We start from the raw sequence: 20,474 nt of genomic DNA on the forward strand, positions 1-20,474 counted from the left end.
CCATCCAACTAATTTTAGAGATAGATGATATTTCCTCTAATTTATTTATCTATTAAATTGAATCACAACTTATATATATATAATTAAAAAATAGTCATGACCGATCGTATGAGGCCGTTAGGGTGGCAGATTCCACCTTTTACAGAAAAAAATGTGAGAGAGAGAATATGAGAAAGTGGGAACATGCCTTATGTTTGCTTGTACCCCGATTGAACTCGGTTAATAAAATTTGACATATCAAATTGCTCGAAAAGTCAGGAGGCAACGACTTGACTGGTCGAGTCAGCTCAGCAAGTCAAATTGCTCAAGAAGTTGGGGGGTTGATGACTTGGTTGGTTGAGTCGGCTAGGTAGGTCATACTACTTGGAGTGGTCGGGAGGTCGACATCTCGGTTGGTCCAGTCAGCCCGTATGCTAGTCAAATCGGCTCGGTAGGTCAGACTATTTAGTAGGTTGGATGGACTCGATTGGTTGAGGGAGTTGGAGTGCTTGGCAGGTTGGCAACTCAAGTGCTCGACAGATCGGATTGACTCAGTTGGTCGACGGGTCAGAGTGCTCGACAGGTTGGCTTAGAGCCTATTGATATGTCTCGTTGAATTTATGTTGATCAAGGATAATCCATCTATCGACCTACTCAAGGGCTGTGTGGACCTTTATTTACCTTCGCATCAATCAACATTCTCTATCTTGTAGAAAAAGAAATGGTACCATACTGTACAAAGTTGAAGGACTGGGATAAAATAGGAGTAAGTGGAAAAGAAAGAATGATTCCCCTACGCCATTTTTCATTTATTTTTCTATGGGCTGTCAAGTTTTGCATCAGCATCTCGTAGAATGCTTATTGATATCTTTCTCTTCTCACACAGGAGCCTTCTGCAAAGGTTGGTGGGGATCAGAAAGTTTTATCTGCAGGTAGCTCTTCAGAGGAGGAATAGTTCTTCATAGAAGCATCATTTTAGGCGCATTATTTCTTCAATATTAGGTTTCCTTTTTGAGGCACCAGTTTTTCAATACTAAGTGCTTTGTGTTGGTGCAATCAACCTCAGGTCAATGTTGACCAAGTTGGCCAAGCTCGGTTTAACTCGAATTGGATTTTGATATTTGATCAATATATTGATAAGATGTCAAGTAAGTCTAGGTTGACTAAATACTTGATGGTGAGAAGTCCAAGTGGGTCATGGAGGACCAGACACTTGACATGAGATGGAAAGTCCAATATGGAAGTTGACAAGAGGAAAGTCCAAGTGGGTCAAGGTTGACCGAACACTTGGTGAGTGAAAGTCCTTACAAGGTAAGGCAAATGGAGGAAAGGCCTTACGGGTGAAAAGACCGGACGTAAGACAAAAGGGAAGTCTGAGAGGGTTGAAGAGTCGAGCTTTTGGCAAAAAAAAGTCCTTAAAAGGGTAAGACAAATAGAGGAAAGTCCTTGCAGGTGAGAAGATCGGACGTAAGGCAAAAGGGAAGTCCAAGAAAGTCGAGGAGCGACCACTTGGCACGGGAAAGTCCTTACAAGGGTAAGACAAAAGGAGGAAAGTCCTTGCAGGTAAGAAGACCGGACGTGAGGCAAAAAGAAGTTCAAGAGGCGAGCTCTTGGCATAAGAAAGTCCTTACAGGGTAAGGCAAATGAAGATCAAGAAGGTCGACGACCAAACTCTTGATCAAGCGAGGAAGTCCAAGAGACGAGCTTTTGGCATGAGAAAGTCCTTATAGGGTAAGGCAAATGAAGATCAAGAAGGTCAACGATCAAACTCTTGATCAAGCGAAGAAAAAATTCGGTAAGACTTCATTTCAGCCACTTAATCCTGGTGTTAGTCAACTGGTTTTAAAATCCAGTTGACTGGTTTTATACTTTAGTGGACTGAGATTATATTTCAGTCGACTGAGAGCGAATAGAAGGTAAATTACTCAACTGGATCTTCAGTTCATTCGACTGAAAATAAAACCAGTCGACTGATGGGAAAAATCAGTCGACTGAAATTTGAATTCTGACAAAATCAGGTGTGACTTCAGCAGTTCAGTGATCGTTTTTTGGGTTTTCAGTGACCGTTTTTTGGGTTTGACTAAATCAGTCAACTGGAATAGTAAAATCAATCGACTGACGACATAAAAACTGAACCTGTTTAAATGGTGAAGAGTTATTCGTAGAGAATCAACTCAACACTATTTATGCTCTAAGTATATAAGATATGGGTCTGGGCCAGCCCTAAAAGGCCAATTAACTAGTCCTAAGCCTTAATCCCAATTAGTAATGGGTTAAAGGATTCAGGTTTGGGTTAAACCCGAAACCCATCCTTAACCCGAAATGCCCGATTTTTCTTTCTCACGGCGGTTTCGTCAGGTTGCGATCGGTGGAGGTTTCGTGCGTTTTCGGTCGGCAGAGATCGCAGAAGAAGGAATAAAGAGCGGGGGGAGGGGGCGTTTCCAGGTCGCAACCTCTTCCACTCGCACATTGTTTCCCTCTTTTCACCGACTTGTTCGCCGCTCCTCTTCTTCATTCTCGGCAGTGCGATCCACTTCTCCCGGCGCCGACGCCTGCAGCCCCCAACCGCCTGCCGCCGTAGTCGAACCGCCGACGCCGCAGCCCCAACTGCCGTGATCTCCAATCGCCGCAGCTGAGAGGGCAGTCGACTCCTCTTTCCCGAACAGGGAGCATCGCGTCTGTCTTTCCCCTCTCTCTCTCTCGAGTACAAGAACCAAGAGGGCGAAAATCTAGGGTTTTTCTAAGGTTCCAATCGGAGGTAAGTGATGGATTCGGTTGCTGGTTGAATTCGTGAGAATTTATCTATTAAGATTGATTCGATCAGATCTGTTGGTTGGCTTTAGGTTTCGGTTGCTGAGGAGTTGGTAGAGTGGACAACAAACTTTGGAGGCTTCAACCGAAACTTGGCTTGGATTTAAGGTTCCTTATTGAGGTAAAAGTCTGTTAGGGTTTTCTGAATTTGTTGGGTTCGGTTTAGGTTTGAAACTTGATGTTTGGTTGCTATGGTAGAAATTACAGATTAGGTATTTCTGTGCCATTAGATTATTGTTTGGTAATGTTGTTTATTTTTTTAAGTTGTTGAGGAAAAAAATGGTGGGTTCTTGTTCATGATCGTGATCCAGGGCTGATTAGGTGGGATTAGGTTGATTTAGGCTTAATCTGTATTTAGAATTCAATTGATAACAATTGTAGTAAGAAATTTAGATTTAATGCAAATTATGTATTAAGTTGGGTGTGGGTGAGCCTGGTCAACTCTGGTCTTGACCAAGATCTAGGAAGGATTATGGTTTAAATTGTTGTAGAAATTAAAATACATCCTGATATTAAGGAATGTTGGTTATTCTGATTTCAGGACCTTGACTGATTGTGGGTTCGATTGTATTTACGGAGGATTATATTTCTGGGGGTTCTTTTTAGCGACGTTCGTCAAATCAGGTGGGTACCCCTGTATCTGGTCAGTACAGTCTTAGTTCTGTTGAATACTTGCTACCTAAGATTTAACTTTGATACTTACTGTTGATACCATGATCTAGTTGTTTCTTTGATACCGTTGTATGATCTGTTAGTTATGCTTAATTATATGCTTAACTGTTGTATGAAGCATCATGACATATACATGATAGAAGTAGGTTTAATGTTGCGCTAAGTTGGGTGCAACCAGGACTGGCTAGATAGCCCTCTTGATCCTGCCCGCTCCCCACTTGATTAGTAGTGGTTTAGTTACTGGAGCGTGTGCAGCTTTCCTGTCGTGCCACTTGATTAGTAGTGGTTTAGCTACTGGAGCGTGTGTAGCTTTCCTGTCGTGCGCCCCAGTTCACTGCACTAGGTGAGTGTATGGGGGTGGCGAGTACAGACAGTGACCATGCCATCCTATGCACATGCATTTATTAGTAGTTTTATTTATTTCGTTGACAGTTATACTTGCTGACTATTTAGTTATTGCAGTTGTCATATATTTAGTTGTTGCCTTTAATTCTATTCGTTATGCTGATATCATGTTGTTTTATCCTGTATGTTGCACACTTTCCTTTTTGTAGCTATATTCATTATGTTGATATCCTGTTGTATTAACCTTTATATTGTGTATTTCCATTTCTGTACCCACTGAGTATTATATATACTCACTACCCAGACTTTGGGGTTTCCCTTGTTTCTCCCCAGGTAGCAGATAGGATGTTGGTTGAAGCTTGGAGATATGCCAGACTGCTCCATCATCTCATAGCAGAGTTTAGTAGTTCTTTCTTTGCATGGTTTATAGACTGTTTAATTGTTGTTCTTTTGTGTTGTCGGTTTTTGGGATTATGTGCTTATCTATGTTCGATGTTGTCTTTGTTGTCTTTATTTAATGTGGACTAGTTATTATATGTGGTGTGTGGTGGACAAGAGTTGTAGTAAACAACTGTCGTATAGTTTTCTGTTGTTATGTAATTGGTGGAGTTGGTCTTTATCATAGTTTGTTGCTTCGTTGTGGTATCTCATGTGTTTGTATATGTGTAGTGGACGTGTGGGCCTATTATAGCATTATGTATCAGGAAGAGATGACTTGTTACAGGGGAGATGCTGCCGAAATTTTTCGGACAGCCGTCTCCCGGGACGTAACAAAGTAATTGTGCTCTAGTGATTAAGAAATCTGCTGGTGTTCATCTACAAAGCTTGGAGCAACCTCTTGAAGAAGAAGAAGGATTCTCATCACTTTTGTGTAACATCTTTACTCTTCTTCTTCCTTGTATTGCTTGGTTGTTTGTATACAACTTGTAATCTGTTGTAAGAAGGTTTCTCCGCTTCGAAGTTTGTCCGAAAAGAAAAAGATATAGTGAGTGAAGATCCTTGGATTAGTCGCCTCAAGGAGGCGGATACCAAGTAAATTCTTCGCGTTAGCATTGTTGAGTTGAGAGAGTGTGTAATTTATTATGTTTGAATTATGGATGTCAATCAACTATACGATTTGACTACTAAATTTATCGTCTAATTTATTCATCCTCGACTGATATGTTAAATTGATTCAGTTTAATCGAATTAACTGAATTTTAAATTTTAAAATAAAGATCAAATTAAATAAATTATAATAATATTTTTTTTAAAAAAATAATTTCTAAATTAATTGAACCAAATTTCTGAATTAAATCGATTCATTTGTATATTTTGATTTAATTCAAATTTTACTCACTCGTACTTTTATGTTAGTATATTTCTTTTTATTGTTCTTTAATTATCTTTGGAACATATATATTGTTAGAACTGATAGAATCAAAATATCTCCACAATGGTATGATATTTTCCATTTTGGGCCTAAACCCTCATGACTTTGTTTTTGGACTCTTCCCAAAAGGCCTCATACCAATGGAGATACTTTCCCATCCTTTTAACCCATGATCTTTTCCATGTACATTAGATGTGTGACTATGTTTGCACCCTTACAACCCAACATATATCTCTCATGAGCTTAGTATATTTGTATCTAATTTTTACAATTAGATTAATGTTAGAAATGTGAGTGAAAGAAAGAGGTGGATGAAAGGAGGAGACATCATTATGAATGATATTTTAGTACCATATTAAAAGTCTCATAATTTTATTTTTGATTTATATTGAATCACATGTATTGATCTTGTGAACATATACATGGATAGAAGAGGTGTGTAGGAGGGTACAAATCTAAGGTTTGGAGTGCAATAACAACTTATGTATGTGTTGAATGTCAAACCAATCAGGATGAAATTTGCCCAAATGAATGAACGTATCCATAACCTCTTGAGTGAAAAGGCTAACGTTTCGATCCAGACTATAAATGACCTTTACTAGGTTGCGATCTTAAGCAATACAATGAGCAATAGCAAAAAACTATCCACTTTGTTCCCATTCTTTTTGTTTCTATCATGCATCCACTCGACAGATCTACTCATAATAGCATTCGGGTATTATCTCAGTTCTTAACAACTACCAGTGCTTGGTAGTGATTGCAGTTTGCTGTTGTATCCTAGAAAATTGATGACCCATGTAATATGTCAGTGGCATTAAACTAAGTTACTCGTGTGTAAGAACAATTTGTGCACATTGAATGTCAAACCAGTCAAGATAAAATTTGTCCAAGCGAATAACTAATATTTTGCCACTAACGTATCCATAAGATCTTGAGTGAAACGGCTAACGTTTCGATCTGGACTATAAATGTGGCCTTTACTATGTTGTGATCTTGAGCAATACAATGCAACGAGCAATAGCAAAAAACCATCCACTTCGTTCCCCTTCTTTTGTTTATGTCATGCATCCACTCGGCATATCTACTCGTAAGAGCATTCGGGTACTATCTCAATTTGTTACGACCACCAGTGCTTGGTGGTGATCGCAGTTTGCTGTTGTGTCCTAGAAAATAGATGATCCACGTAATATTGAAGCATCGCCAGAGGTGGGGCAAATTTATTTTAAGAGAATTGTGTCAAATGCAGGTCTCGATTTCTGGTTCTTTGATTTGGCACTAAGGTAGCGACCCACTTGGACTTGGGAATACTTATTGAGCATTCGATGGTTTCATCCCCGACTCGGCTTCTCTATTCTCGAGCACTCGGAAATCCACTCCGGATTATTTCCTCGAGCACCTAAACTTCATGTTCGAGTACTTGGCACTCAAACGATATTCGATAGTCAGGCGATTTCTCTCCTGACTCAACGTTTGGAGTCTACTTGGCAATTGGGTGACTTCTCTCTTGGCTCAGCATTCGGCGATTCACTCGGTAGTGGGCAATGCTTTGACTCAGTGATTCAGTGCTCGGTAGCTTAGGCTACTCGACACACGACACTCGGCCTCTGCAGTCAGGTGATTTCGCTTACCACTCAGGCTTGAGAAGCATCAAAGCCGTAGACCTCATGACACTCAGAGAGCGACATCCTACTCAATCTCGGTTGCTCACCTGGATAACCAAGCAGCAGGGAGCTTGGCAGTTTGAGATTATCAACTCGAGTCATATCACAAATAAATCTGAAGTTGATTTGTAATTTAGATATATATTCTCATCTATCTCTAGCAATAAGATTGTCCAACAATCTTAAAACAGATTCATTTTTGTTGAGATGGTGCAACAAAATCAACGCGTGACGATCCGCTCCATCCCGATTAAAAATGTTAAAATCAACCATGAAGTTCACTTGGTTAAACTTTAAGCGGCGGCAGCAAGAGATGCCCTTCTACCTGACCATGCTAAATCTGGCTCAATTCTTGAGTAAGAAACTTGTCAAGCTAGTTGAGGATGTGACTAATGTATAAACCATCAGTGTAGTGAAGGTATGGACTCATTTTGAGATCTTATACCAAAACTACATTCTCAACTACCTTGCTGACTCGTTGTACATTGTGTATAGCACGATGAGAACGGCTAAAGAGCAGTCCCTGGATAAGAAATACAAGATGGAGGATATGAGGGTCCAAAAAGTTCATATGTTGGGGCGATTCTTGGATTACAAGATGGTTGACTCCAAGACGATGATCAGCCAAGTCCAGGAGCTTCAGGTGATCTTGCATGAGATTCACTCATAATGTATGATGCTAAGTGAAACCTTCCAACTGATACTATCATTGAGAAGCCGCTTCTCGACTAGAAGGACATTTAGAACTATCTGAAGCATAAGTGGAAGGAGATAAATGTGGAGGAACTCATTGTTAGCTTTCGAATTGAGGAAGACAATAAGAGTTTGGAGAACAAGAGTTCGAAGAGAAAGCTGTTCTCTCAAGCTACTATGAAAGGCAACGAGGTCGAGTACGATCAAAACTTGAAGTGGAAGAATTTCAAGTCTTCTAAGATGGGACCCAAATGAGGCGAAGCAAGAACAAGTTCTCTGGAAAGTACTTTAACTATGATCGAGTCAGTTACAAGTCTTCGGAATGCAGAAAACTGAAGAAGTAGGAGGCTGACCTGAACGAGGGATGAGAAATATATGACCTTTGCATTGTGGTCATTGAGTTGAATTTGATGAGTTCAAATCCGTAGTAATGGTAAATCGATACTGATGCCACCAGACATGTGTGTTATAATAAGGAGTTATTTCATAACTTCAATGAAATTCGATGAGGATAAACTGTTCATGGGAAACTCAGCAATCTCGCATATCAAGGGTCAAAGGAAAATGATACTAAAGATGATCTCGATCAAGGAGCTCACTATAAATAATGTGTTGTATGTTTTGGAGATTCGAAAAAATTTAGTGTCCAGGTACTAAAGATGATCTCGGTCAAGGAGCTCACTATGAATAATGTGTTGTATGTTTTGGAGATTCGAAAAAATTTGGTGTCCGGATCATTTCTGAGCAAGCATGATTTCTATATTATTTTTGAGTCGGACAAAGTTGTACTGTTCAAGAATGATATGCTTGTAGAAAAGAACTATATAACTGATGAGCTATTTAATCTCAGTGTAATAATCATTAGGCCCACAGTTAATAAGAATGAAATCTCTTCTACTTTCACTTGTAAGAATGAAAGCTCTTCCACTAATGTTGATAAGATTTTTGAGAAATTTTAACCCTCATTACCTAGGGCCTCATGAGCTTAGTATAGATGACTTATAGAGGTAGACATTAATTTTACTAATATATCAAAATAACAACAACAATAATTAAGTCTTATATCATTAAAGGGGTTGAAGATATGAATTATATTATCTGCTTTATTATTAACTATATTTAAATAAATTTTATTATATTTTATCATTGATAACTAAGTCTTCTTTAATATTTCTATTCCTATTTAATATGTATATTTATTATAGTTTCATTTCTTAGCTTGAAGCATGTATAGATTATTTAAGTACACATCCATATTATTATAAATACATCTCTCGAATTTTTTTAATAGATATAATCTTAACTTTCTTTTTAATATTTTTTATTTTTTTATCATATCTATCCTGTATTATGTGTGTATATCTATCTTATCATACTTATTTTTATGATCTTATGCTAATATAGTCGAGTCCTAGTTCAATATTTAATTTCATATAATATAACTAGATTTAATAATCATTTTATATATAATATAACCTATCTAATCATCATTTATAAAACTTTAGATCCTAAATTCTGATTTGGCACGACAAGAACAGTTAAGTTAAATTAAATTAAATTTGAATCTATAATTGATAGAAAATTCTCCAATATCCAATTTACTATTACATGAAACAACTATTTATAGGCAAATCTATTAAAATTTGAAGAGGTTTATAGGCCACTAAGATAATATAAAGCCCAAAATTAGTAATTCTGTATCTAAACAAGAGAGGAAGCCCACTTTCACTAATGCAATCCATTGCCCTCCCAAAAATAGAAAGGCCCATCGCTTCTGTTGAATGATTGCAGCTGCCACAGCTCCTCCTCAATGGTAGTAAGCATTCACATATCTGCAGTTTTTCCGGACTTCCCCTTCGCCGCCGGTGAGCACGTTGATGGTCCCCATCTTTATGATCGAGGCGGCGTAGTGCCGGAAGAAGAGCCTCTGGTCTTGGGCGTAAGCCCACACCAGTCTCGCGATAGCCTCCTCGGCGTACGCCGCCGACGCCAGCTCGTCGTCACTCTGCAGCAAGGCGTGCCCCCGGATGAGGTTGCGGTAGTACTGGTTGTCGAATCGCCGCGACGTCTTGGAATCGAGCGGCACGAGCTCGCCGTCCCTCCCCGTCGGCGGGCACACCGACCTCAAACTCCGGAAGAAGTCGGCGTACCTGCGGTGGTGGTCGTATGCCTCGAAAGGCTCCACTGGATCCTGCCCGTAGAGCCTCCCTTTGAAGCTCACGCACCGCGACCTCCCTATCGTATGACTCCCTGCGCCACCCATCCACCAAAGTTCGTCGGCAATTGTTCGATAATATTCCTAATTAATTTGTTAATCGGCACCTGAAAGGCTGACCAAGTCCACGACGTCGAGGCCATGGCTCTGGAAGTTGGAGATGAGCATGTCGAGCGTGAAGTTTGGAGCAGGAATCATCTTGTTGGCCTCGCTCAAGCTCGCTTTCAGAGAATCCTTTCTCCCCAAATACACCTTCCATGTCGGTCCACCTCTCTGCACAATTCAGACTACTCCATTAGCACGACCGATTGATCAGTTCGAGCTCGTTTCGGAATCCTCACCAGGTGGACTGCGTCCCTCGCAGTCATGGCGAGGATATCGGCGCAGGACACTGTCGACGGGCAGGCCTCCTCCAGCAGGCCCTTGATCAAGTCTATCACCTCGAAACCGCGCAGAGAGTTCTTGTTCGGCCTGGCATTCTTCTCGCTGACTATGGCGTCGGTATCGTCCAGTAGAACCGATGCATCGCATCCCTACATTCAAAGAAACAACTCGATCGATCGACTAACCACTCGCTCACTCACTCACTTCAGAAAGTACTCCGAATGGTTCGAGGCACAAACCAGGACGAAGCAGTCGTGGAAATGGAGGCGGAGAAGCGAAGCGGCTATTCGCGGATCTCTGTAGACCGCCGCCTCGACGGTCTGCTTCACGATGAGCTCCGCGAGGGGGCATGTGTCGTCGTAGTAGTACGGGGAGAGTGGGACGTCCTCTGCTCTGACACAGAGAGAGGCGAGAAGCACGGAGGCCAACAGCTTCGCCGTTCTCAGGGAATCCATCCATCAATTCAATTCCTTGGATGAATATAATCCTGTCGATCAAAATAGTAAATATATCTGCAATCTTGGGAAGAATGTTTGAGCAAGCTCATTCCACAAGGACCACAACCACCGTCACTGAGCTAGACAACAGAGGATGTACCTACCTCAACTAACTTCACCGTACGGGTGTGTGCAGGTGCAACAAACAACTGGATATTGCTTGTGAATCGTAACAAGTAGAAAATTTAGATCTTGCTTTAGATAATTTGTTTATAAACAAGTTTTAGTAAATGGAAAATTCTTAATGTGAGGAAGAAGGGAAGGATAAATAAGGAGAAGATGAATTTTGATTTTTATTTGGGATGGAATTAGTTAAGGAGGGGAAAAAAAAAAGAGAAAGATAAAACAACATGAATAATTTCTTACACTCTAATTTAAAGTGTAAAAAATTCATAATAAGAATATAAAAATATTTTATTCTAATTTTATTTTTATTTTAAAATATTAATTTTTAAATTAATTAATTCATCGTCATTGATTCTCGTTATAAATTTCTTTGAGGACAAATTGAAAAGAAGACAGAGACAAGTAATCATAATCTTCTTCTTCTCCTCCAAGAAAAAGACTTATCTAAAGAGTATGTGTTACTTTTTTTTTAAACTTTTCATATCCCAACTTTTACATGTAATACTATATAATTTTATAGTTTTTCATTGGTCCTCTACATATATTGTCTTTTTACAAAATTGAAGGTATTTTTATAATTTTATATATTTAATCTTGGTTCCCTTTCTTTTCCTCCTAAATAAAATAACACATGTTCGTTGAACCTTCCATTTTTTTTAAATAAGAGGAACATAAATACTTTACTTCTCTCTTTTCCTTTCTTCCCATTTGATTAATGAATCTTCTTTCATTCCATTCAAACTGAGCCTAAATCTTTAAATTAGAGTGTTTGAAGGATTCTTTGGTTGGAGGAGGGCAAATATATCAAATGACGTCAGACAATTATCTTTTGTAAAAGATGGAATCCGCCACTCTAGTGGTCTCACTCGGTCGGCCCCACAACCGTTTATCTTTTGTAATTCTGCTCCGTTGTAACCAATTCAATTATGCTCCGGAAGTGACGTGAGACAATTATCAATATAATACATGAGTGTCGAGATAAACTAAATGACAAAATATATTGTTTGAGTTATCTCTAGACTAGATTAGGATCAATTAGTGCAATCATACTTCTGATTAAGTTTAGATCTTGTGTATTTTTTTTAATGAAAATGTAAAAAAAGATTTTAATTTTATTGTCAAAAATACTCATAAGGTCAATATACCTATTTTTAAATCACTTATTTGTCAATGAAAAGCCAACGTTTTAGCAATAAATCAAAAACTTGGGAGCATTTTGCGTTAATCAAACTTGGAGAGACTTGAAAAATTAAAATTTATTTTAGCAAAAATTGTTAGGTGTTTATAAATTTCTAAATCATTTTAAATTTACGTATATATCTTCTTTCATTCAATATTTTATGTTTTTTTAATTCTTTTGAGTACGTATATACACAAAAATTATAAAGTTTTAGATTAAATATCAAAATCAATTTAGATCGACTATTTTGTAAAAAAAAAACAATTATGCGATTCGATATATTTATTTATAAATTAAAATTGATCTATTAATTTATTTTTGACTACTATTTTTTTTTGGATTTCAATTTTAAAAATATTTTAAAGTCAAAAAGGGTATTCTTTCTTATGTGACAGCTCGTTCTTGATACGATACAATCCATTCAGTTGATCCTGCCTCCGTCGCCGATGATCCTCATCCTTCTCCTCCGTTCCCGCGAGTGCTTCGGCGGCGCCTCCAATCCGTCCCCATCCCCTTGCCTGTTCTCCGGCGTCGACGATTCCGACGCCTGCATCTCAAACGCCATCCTCCGGCCCTAGATCTACCTCGACCGGCTCGACCATGCCCACGACTTCTCCCATCATCATGCGCTTTCCTTGTCTCCCCTAGGCCCTAAGCTATTCGCCAAGCCTGGTTTGCTCACGGGATGGTTGCAGCGTCCACGCCTTGGCTGCAAGACTTCCCAAGACTGCAAGCCTGCAAGATGCCGCCGGATTTCTCTTTAATTTAGACCTCTATTTTGATTTTGTCACCTGATTTTCTATGATATATGGATGCATAAAGAATGGGACGATTGATTCTGCTCGTTTGACGATATGCTGGCGGGGAGGTATTTATTCACCTGTATATCATGATTGCTGAGCATGCTGATTCGGTGAAGATCCACAAAGCAAATGATCTACTTGGGAATAAGCGATAGAAATCCGAAACATGGAACACTTTGATGGATAATCTTGGAATATTATGCTGGTTCTTTATTCTTGGATCGGGAATTGTTTGAGTATTTGAAGCTGCTCGATAATATGATTGCTAGTTGCTACGGGAGATGCAAAGCTAGATGGTGACACCTTTGTCAATCTCTTGACAGCCAGTGCACAATAGGCGAGCTAGTTAGGGGAGAATGGTTTGCTTCGCTGATCATGGACATTTCTGGAAAGATATTAACTCAACTCCTGGTATGATTCCAAGTGTGGAGGCACGGTTCTGCTGTTGAAGTCTTTCATTCAATAAAAAAGCACAGTGCAACTACATGGAACTCTTAAAGTTTTCTTCTATTTGCTAAAAAATGAGTCTCCTCGTAAAGTTTCATTGTTTAGTACTGCATGCCTCATAGGAGAAATCGAGAATGATAATTCAACAAAAAGGATATGTGTTTTTGAATATGATGGCTAGGTAAAATCAAGTTATACATAGATAAAAGCATATTAAAGAGAGAAAAAAAATGAAGAGTGTTTACTTCCCTAAAACGAAGAGTATCTTTAAGACCAAGACACTAATCCATTAGTTTAAAAAACACAATCCAAGTCTAAAGATGTTTAAGTGTTGTGAATGAAGACACATAAGGTGATTTGAACTCAATGTGAATCCTTAAAAACTAATCTAAGTAAAATATACCAGCTCAATTAATCAATTGTTATCATCAATGAAACTATAACTATCATGGATTAGGATCTTCAAGAAAAAATCAAATAGCAATGATGAACTATCATGATTTAATATCCTTGGTAGAACAAAATCCAACCTTACCCAATTAGAGGAGCTTTACATTGATCATGAAATAATTAAAAGTAGTTTGAGATGGTTCAATCCTTATAAAGCTGTGCAGGACATAAAATTCCCTTAATGTGTGTTCATTACCTGCAACAGCATTTGCAGTGCTTGCGGTCAGAGCAAAAATATCGGCTGAAGAATGAGAGCCAAGGCCAGAGCTGATGACTGTAGCTATGTTCCCTCTGCTTGCACCAAAGGATTCAGCCACTTCAGCGCAAACTGTTGGCACAAGTACAGCAGCGGAGGAAATAGCTTTGCTTATCTTCTTGTCAATGCCTCCAACACCTCTCCTGCTTGTGTCATCATGCTTGATTGTTTCCAAGTTACCAGCAGTTGAAATGCCGTTATTGCAGTAGCCAGTCTAGATGTCGGCAATGCTACTTTTTCTTTTGATTTTTGACATGTAAATTCCTATTTTCTCTTCATTGTGAACAACTTTGGTAGGATGCAATTTTATTCTTGATTCCCCACAACATTCTTGTGCCATTTATTTAACTGTGCAGCCATTGTTGAAGACAATTAAACAAGGAGATTTCTATTTTAACAAATTGATTAGCAATATTTTTTTTTTTGTAGTTTCAGATGAGCAGATTGAGAACAGATTGGCTACAAGGAAGGAGTGGAAATTCAGATTTGAGGCACTAATAACAGAGTAATGGGCTGCTACCCATGTTTGTTCCTTTCTCAATCTTGAACACCTTTCATACTGAACAATGCATTTTTTTTCTTCTTCTCTCCCATTGCTTCATCATTCTCCTGTATTTGGTCATCCTGATCAAATTTTGATAGTCTGTGCATCATTTTTAGATAAAATAATCACCAATCTCTCCATTACATTTGTATCAGTAAATGTTCGTGCAAAGTGGCAATTTTTATGCCAGTAAGATATTTTTACTCACCCTTCAATTATTAGAAAATCATATATCTGAATCCCTCTCAGAAATTGAAATAAAATTGTACCATCCTTTAATCAGTTTTATATTTTCTTTTCATATTTTCCTCAGAGTTTGATTTGCATAGTACTTCTATATCATCCAGATCTAATTCAAAGAAAATGTTGAATTTGGAACTCTTAAGTTTGGAAGAAAGAAATATTGTATTACTTTTATTGATGGACAACTAATACATAGTATCTATAGAAACTTGACAAATCCTAAATCTAATACGCCTAATGTGATTTTAAACCCACTAGACATACCTTGATAACTTTGATTGCTCTAGACACCATCTCAAAGCGAAGCAGCTCCGATATAATCTTTAGTTTGGAAAAAGGAAAATTGCTTGTACTGAAGGGGCATCTATCACATCAAATTTATAGGATTGACACAAAATCTAAACTTAATAATTAATATGCACTTAGTAATTCTAGTACCTCTAACTGGAACTTCCCTCATGCACTTTGAGTTGACTAATGTGAAAGTTCTTGGTTAAGACATTAATTTTACACAGTCTTTCATTTTGATCTATAACAGTGCAGAATATAAAATTACTTTATCAAAATAGACACACATAAAATTCTCAAAAACCCAACATGTTCTTCATCTATTGTTCTAAATAATCAGAGACAAAATCTCAACAAAAATGTTCTTACATCTGTGCAGAATATTTGGAGGATATCTGAGGATGATGAGCCCAAATCTGCAGTCTGATGAAGACTTGAAGGAATCTTGGGGCTATGATAAATTGTTATCTTTGCTTTGTCCTTTGGAAACTCCAAGTCTCTTTGATTGCACATACTGTTCTTTTCTTCTCTCTTTGAGATGATGGAAGTCCAAAGTTCTATCACAGAGTATTTGAGTTTTGATTAATTCTTTCAAAAGATTCTCACCACTGAAGAGGATAACAAAGTCCTGAATGAAGCTTTACCAAGTGTTAACTTTCCTTTTGGTGGTTCCATTAACATTCGCTTGGAATGCTGGGTCTGTCAACTGGTGGCATTGAGATTGTTTCAGTTTTTTATTATGATAATATGTTTATGGTTCTCGTCTTATTGAACCTAATAGTTTAAGTTATAGTCATGCTTTCTAACTTCTTTTTGGTTTCATGCAAAGTATATCTGTTCGGTGTTCTCATATGCTAGATGGCTTGATTTCTTTTGATGTTTGAGATGTAGTTTTGATGCAAATATCTGCTCTTGCCAAAATTTCCCATCAATGCAAAAGAGTATGGATCAAGGATATATCATGATACCAATGCAAATATGGGGCGCAGACTCTTTCTGAACTCCAACCCAATCAGGTGTAGTCCTTTTCTATTGGCTGCTTATTTTGTTAATTATGGTGCCATTCTTCTGTGACTTGTAGCGCTAGTATAGTACACCTTTAGGAGGCATATTTTACTATTTAAGGCAAATCCTTTGGAGTTTTCATACTAAAATCACTATTATATATATGCATATATAACACGAGTTGATCTTGCTAGGATTGATTAGATATTCTTACTAGGGATTGTTTAAGCCTAGTCCACAAAGTATACTCCATATTGAGCATAGTAATTGGACATCATTTATTCCAAATAGAGATTGTCATTTGGTACTAAAGGATTGTTTACATGTATCTTGAGAGTATTCATTTATAGTGTCACCTGGAAAAAGCTTAATTTTTCAAACATTTATGTGGTTTGCACAACAAATATATAGCAAACAATCAAGAAGTGTATGTTGTATGAGAAATGGGGGTGACAAGGACAATGAGCCTGACCACCAAGTTTATAACCAATCTAAACTTAACTTTCCTTTTTCTATGTATTATCAGCCTTTTTTTATCTCAAGATAAGTAGCCTCTTAACATGTCTAGTTTAGTTCTACCTTTCTCTTCATCTACATTCTTAAATAGCCGACTGTTGGGTATTCATAATATGATTAATGAAGAATATTTACTTAGTGATGCTCTTCTAATCCTTATCTCTTTTGGCAATGACATGTTAGATTCACAATGGAATTCAGGATCGTGTTTCATTTATTTGTGGAGAAATGTTTCATTTGTCATCTTTTATCATATTGCTTTTGTTGTAGTATTATTCGTGTTGAGTTACTGTATGATCATATCGTCTTAACCTCCAGATTTTGTTAAGGTTATTCCCTTGCTACAGCAGATTTAGAAAGTTGATATGGTTGTCCTAGATGGCAGTGATGTTGACTTTGTTTCCCTGTCTGCTACCTTGTTCAATTGGGTTGCTGCTTAACTATTCTAAGCACTGATTCAGAAAGAGCAAAGTTTTTTTTATTGCTTAAAGCATGCCAATTACTAACACAGTACTCCTTCCCTATAGTTACAGAATGTAGAAACATCATTTGAAGATGTCATAATTAAATCTTTGAAATCAATGACTGATGAGATTTAAGTGGTATACTAGCATTAGAGATTTAGGTTGGTTTACGTAGGTTTTGCCTTCTTCATAGGTTCACTGCCATTTAGTTATTGGTTATTTGGTTGCTGACTTAATTGCCTTTTCATTCTATTACCAGTTTCATTCTCATTATGCTGGGAACTGTATTCAATTCAATTTGATTCTTATTTGTATTCCTTCTTTTCCAATAGTTCAACATAAATGATAAGATGTCCTCCTAGATGCTAGGTCACCTATTCTACTACTGCTGGACCAGTTTTTTTCTTTTTTCTTGCTCAATTTCATCTTCAGTCTGACTAAATCCTCTAAAGCTGAACTGGATGGATTCAACTGACCAACCAAATAATAGGCTTTCGTGATGTGATTTTTGCCTGCCAATCAAATGAAAAGATGTTTTTATTACGTTCAATGCTTCATAGCTTTGGGTTGGTATGTTGTAGTTATCACCTAAAGCGATTGCTAGAGTCTCTAGTGAATTCTCTTGTTATGTAAATCCTTTGTATTTTGAGCGTAATGATATATAAGAAAATTTTATAGGTTTGGATTCCAGTTGGCATCAATAAATCTATCCGCCCCCAATTAACTGTTGGTCTTTCAGCATCAACGGTTCCAACTATTTCCATCACTTGGTTCTTAAACATTGGTTAATCAATCTTGGTTTGTGAATCTTGCAAGAAGTGAATTCACAAGCTCCGTTCACTGTCGATGAAAGCGAACAGTTTATGTGCAGGTGAATTAGCAATCAGGCAGCACAAACATCAAATCTTGTTTGCTCTGAACATGTTCTCCATTATTGTGACTGAGAACAACTTGAGCTTTCCTTTTCCAAACAAAAGTCTCCAGGACCAACTGCTGATACACAGCTTTAAAGGGTAGAAATTACAGGTTTGAAGCCTTTATAAAAAGAGGTTTTTCGATGTTACACCACTCATGTGATATCTTTCACAGTTCATCTTCGGGATCATGTTCTTCTCTGTTCAGCCTCAGCCCCCTCCATTTTTTTTTGGCCCTGTGAAGCATCCGATCCTCTGCTCCAAACTTGAAGTCTTTGAGATGTTCTGGTACAGGCATCCCATTACTCTATAAAACACATTCTGATCTCACAGGGTATGCATATCACAAATCTGAACTATGTTGACTGTGGTCGTTTGATTGAATAAAAAACTTGTTTTTTTTTGTCGGTTGGGGATTTCTTGGTGCCAGAGAAAAAAGAAAAGAACATGGATGCTTCATCCTTTTGATCAATGGAAATGCCATATTTTGAAGAATAAAGCTACAGTGAAGAAGACCTCTTCACAGTTCATCTGGTGAAGGTCCTTTGTGCACGACAGATGTAGTGCTCGGGACTTCGACACATGTCCGGTGCAGAAGATAGATCCCCTTCATCATATAAGATCTCCTTTACCAAATATTTGATGAAGGGGATCTCGACCATAGTTGTATCCTTTTTTTTGTCATAAGTAAGCTTAGCTATCCCGTTGGCATTTCTAAACCAAGATTTCGTGTGTTTATGAGCAGCTCAACTCATACTTATCATATTGTTTTATCTTGATTACATATCAATAGTTTTAAAATGAGCACTAGATATCTTACCATATAACTTTACGAAAAAATAGTATTTAGCTCACATGGGTTGGGTATGGGTAGATGCCTTCTAATCTTTGCTAGCGACATGTGTGCATTTACTCTTCGGTGATAATAATGAAAAGGCTGCATTCCACTCATCAAAGATATACAGAAGAAACATGGAAGACCATCATGCACTGTGAGTCTCCATTTTACATATTTGTATGTCTATGCTAGATTATTATCTTCTATATCACACTAAACGATTAGACAATCTTTCTTATTTATTTCAGAAATAAAAGTAGGATATAGTCCTAATCAATATTTTCCATAATTTTTAATTGACAAGGCAAAGGATAAATGTGATCATAGTGGAAGCTTTTCCTTTACGTATACTTTCTTAAATGAAACCAACAGTAGTACATTGTTTTCTTTTGTGTAAAGTTTACATATTTATTTAATTGTTTCTTTGCAAAAAGTTGTTCCTCGATTGTTTGTTTGATCATGCATCATCTTTTTGGAAATATAATTTTTTTAATGACACAGGATGCTAATGTTAGGCTTTTCTATACCAGGGCATCAGTAGCTCCATCATCCACTATGTTTTGTTGGGGGTTCCCTCACCTTTTCTCTGAAAGAAGGTTGACATATGAAGTATGTATTATAACAATTCTTTTCTTCTGCAAGACAGATTTTATGTTCAACCTTTTGTGAATGGTTGGCCAAATGAAGATTTTAAAATCTCAGTTAGTAGTTTATAGAAGAGGAGGCAATAGATAATCTTTGTATCTCATTTGATCACACCAAGTAGTTGTGAAAGATAAGAATTTCTTGCTGTGATTTTCGCAAACTTTGAAATTAGATATGATAGTAGGCTTTTGTACTGATATCTTTTTAAAGTACTAAAGTAACTTTGTCCTTATCGATATGCCATACACGTTGATCTACATGACCACAATATCTTATTGTCATCGCTTCTTTTAGTATCGACCACTGAGAACACGTGTTCCCAAACTTTGTATCAAAACACAAAATGGGATTTGATTCGATCAAATCAGATTGTTTGAGCAAGCACCTGCTTGATTATATATATATTTATATATATTTCCACTTTGAGTTGGATCAAGTGAACCCACAAGTTTAGTCTAGTTCTAGCAAAATAATGAAACATTGACAAGTAGGATGATATTGTGCTTGTAACGAAGAGGGGGTAATTCTTTCCCAAAATGGGGTTTAGGGTTTACCTTTGGATATGCGCCGAGCACTTGCCTGCCCATTTTTTGGTGTTCATGTCCAATTTGAGAAGGTTATCATTTCCTCAAAGACAACTTTCCTTTTATGGCTGTTGACAACCTCAATACAATACAATGAATCTCATGATCTCCTTTTACTGTAGATTATGGAGACCCTTCACCTTTGACAAATGACTGGTTCAATTCTTTGTATTAGAAAGCTAAGTATGAATCTGACTAATTAGGTTGTGTTTTTTTGTTCATATATATATAATTTTGGCAGGATTTTGTATCTGTGTTAAGTTGTTCAGGAGTCGCAAGTGCTTCAGATGTCCAACCATTACAATTGTACTATAATTGAAGCCAAGAATATATCTTTTATGATAAAATTAATATATTAATAATTCTCTACCCACTAGACTGGCAACTTTTAGAAGTTCTAGTTGTACAATTCTGATTTGTTTATTGATGATACAAGATTGTAACAGACTTTAATAGAAGGAGAAGAAGAAAAAATAATGTAGTGATTCTGAGGCGTAGGCAGAGAGAAGAGGTGCTAGGAATATGCTCGATGGGATTTGATA

The 20,474-nt window shown here is 37.5% G+C and overlaps 1 protein-coding gene and 2 long non-coding RNA genes across 9 annotated transcripts; 2 read left to right on the forward strand and 1 right to left on the reverse strand.

Annotated features, from left to right (window-relative positions):
- Positions 1-2,338: 2,338 nt before the first annotated feature.
- Positions 2,339-4,426, forward strand: LOC141824647 (uncharacterized). The gene is made up of 4 exons (XR_012601447.1): positions 2,339-2,737; positions 2,823-2,911; positions 3,332-3,414; positions 4,141-4,426. It is a non-coding gene; the product is annotated as an uncharacterized LOC141824647 (long non-coding RNA).
- A 4,711-nt stretch (positions 4,427-9,137) lies between these two features.
- Positions 9,138-10,612, reverse strand: LOC141847091 (peroxidase 20). Its single transcript, XM_074735075.1, has 4 exons — positions 10,372-10,612; positions 10,090-10,281; positions 9,856-10,021; positions 9,138-9,783 (listed from the first exon to the last, which is right to left on the reverse strand). The coding sequence occupies exons 1-4, from the start codon at positions 10,585-10,587 to the stop codon at positions 9,341-9,343; spliced, it is 1,017 nt and encodes a 338-aa protein (XP_074591176.1). The 5' UTR covers positions 10,588-10,612; the 3' UTR covers positions 9,138-9,340.
- Positions 10,613-12,622: 2,010 nt separating this feature from the next.
- LOC141841324 (uncharacterized) lies at positions 12,623-19,487 on the forward strand. 7 transcript variants are annotated; one of them, XR_012602802.1, is made up of 7 exons: positions 12,623-13,149; positions 13,841-14,147; positions 14,321-14,415; positions 15,346-15,982; positions 17,630-17,964; positions 18,041-18,552; positions 19,234-19,487. It is a non-coding gene; the product is annotated as an uncharacterized LOC141841324 (long non-coding RNA). The 7 variants fall into 7 exon arrangements; XR_012602801.1 differs by lacking the exon at positions 19,234-19,487 and having other exon boundaries at positions 18,041-18,199; positions 18,296-18,531; XR_012602800.1 differs by lacking the exon at positions 19,234-19,487 and having other exon boundaries at positions 17,630-17,977; positions 18,041-18,531.
- The last annotated feature ends 987 nt before the right edge of the window (positions 19,488-20,474 follow it).

This window comes from Curcuma longa, chromosome 1 (assembly GCF_044706935.1).
Source record: "Curcuma longa cultivar G26 ecotype Majalengka, Jawa Barat chromosome 1, ITB_CL_G26_1.1, whole genome shotgun sequence".
Lineage (NCBI taxonomy): Eukaryota > Viridiplantae > Streptophyta > Magnoliopsida > Zingiberales > Zingiberaceae > Curcuma > Curcuma longa.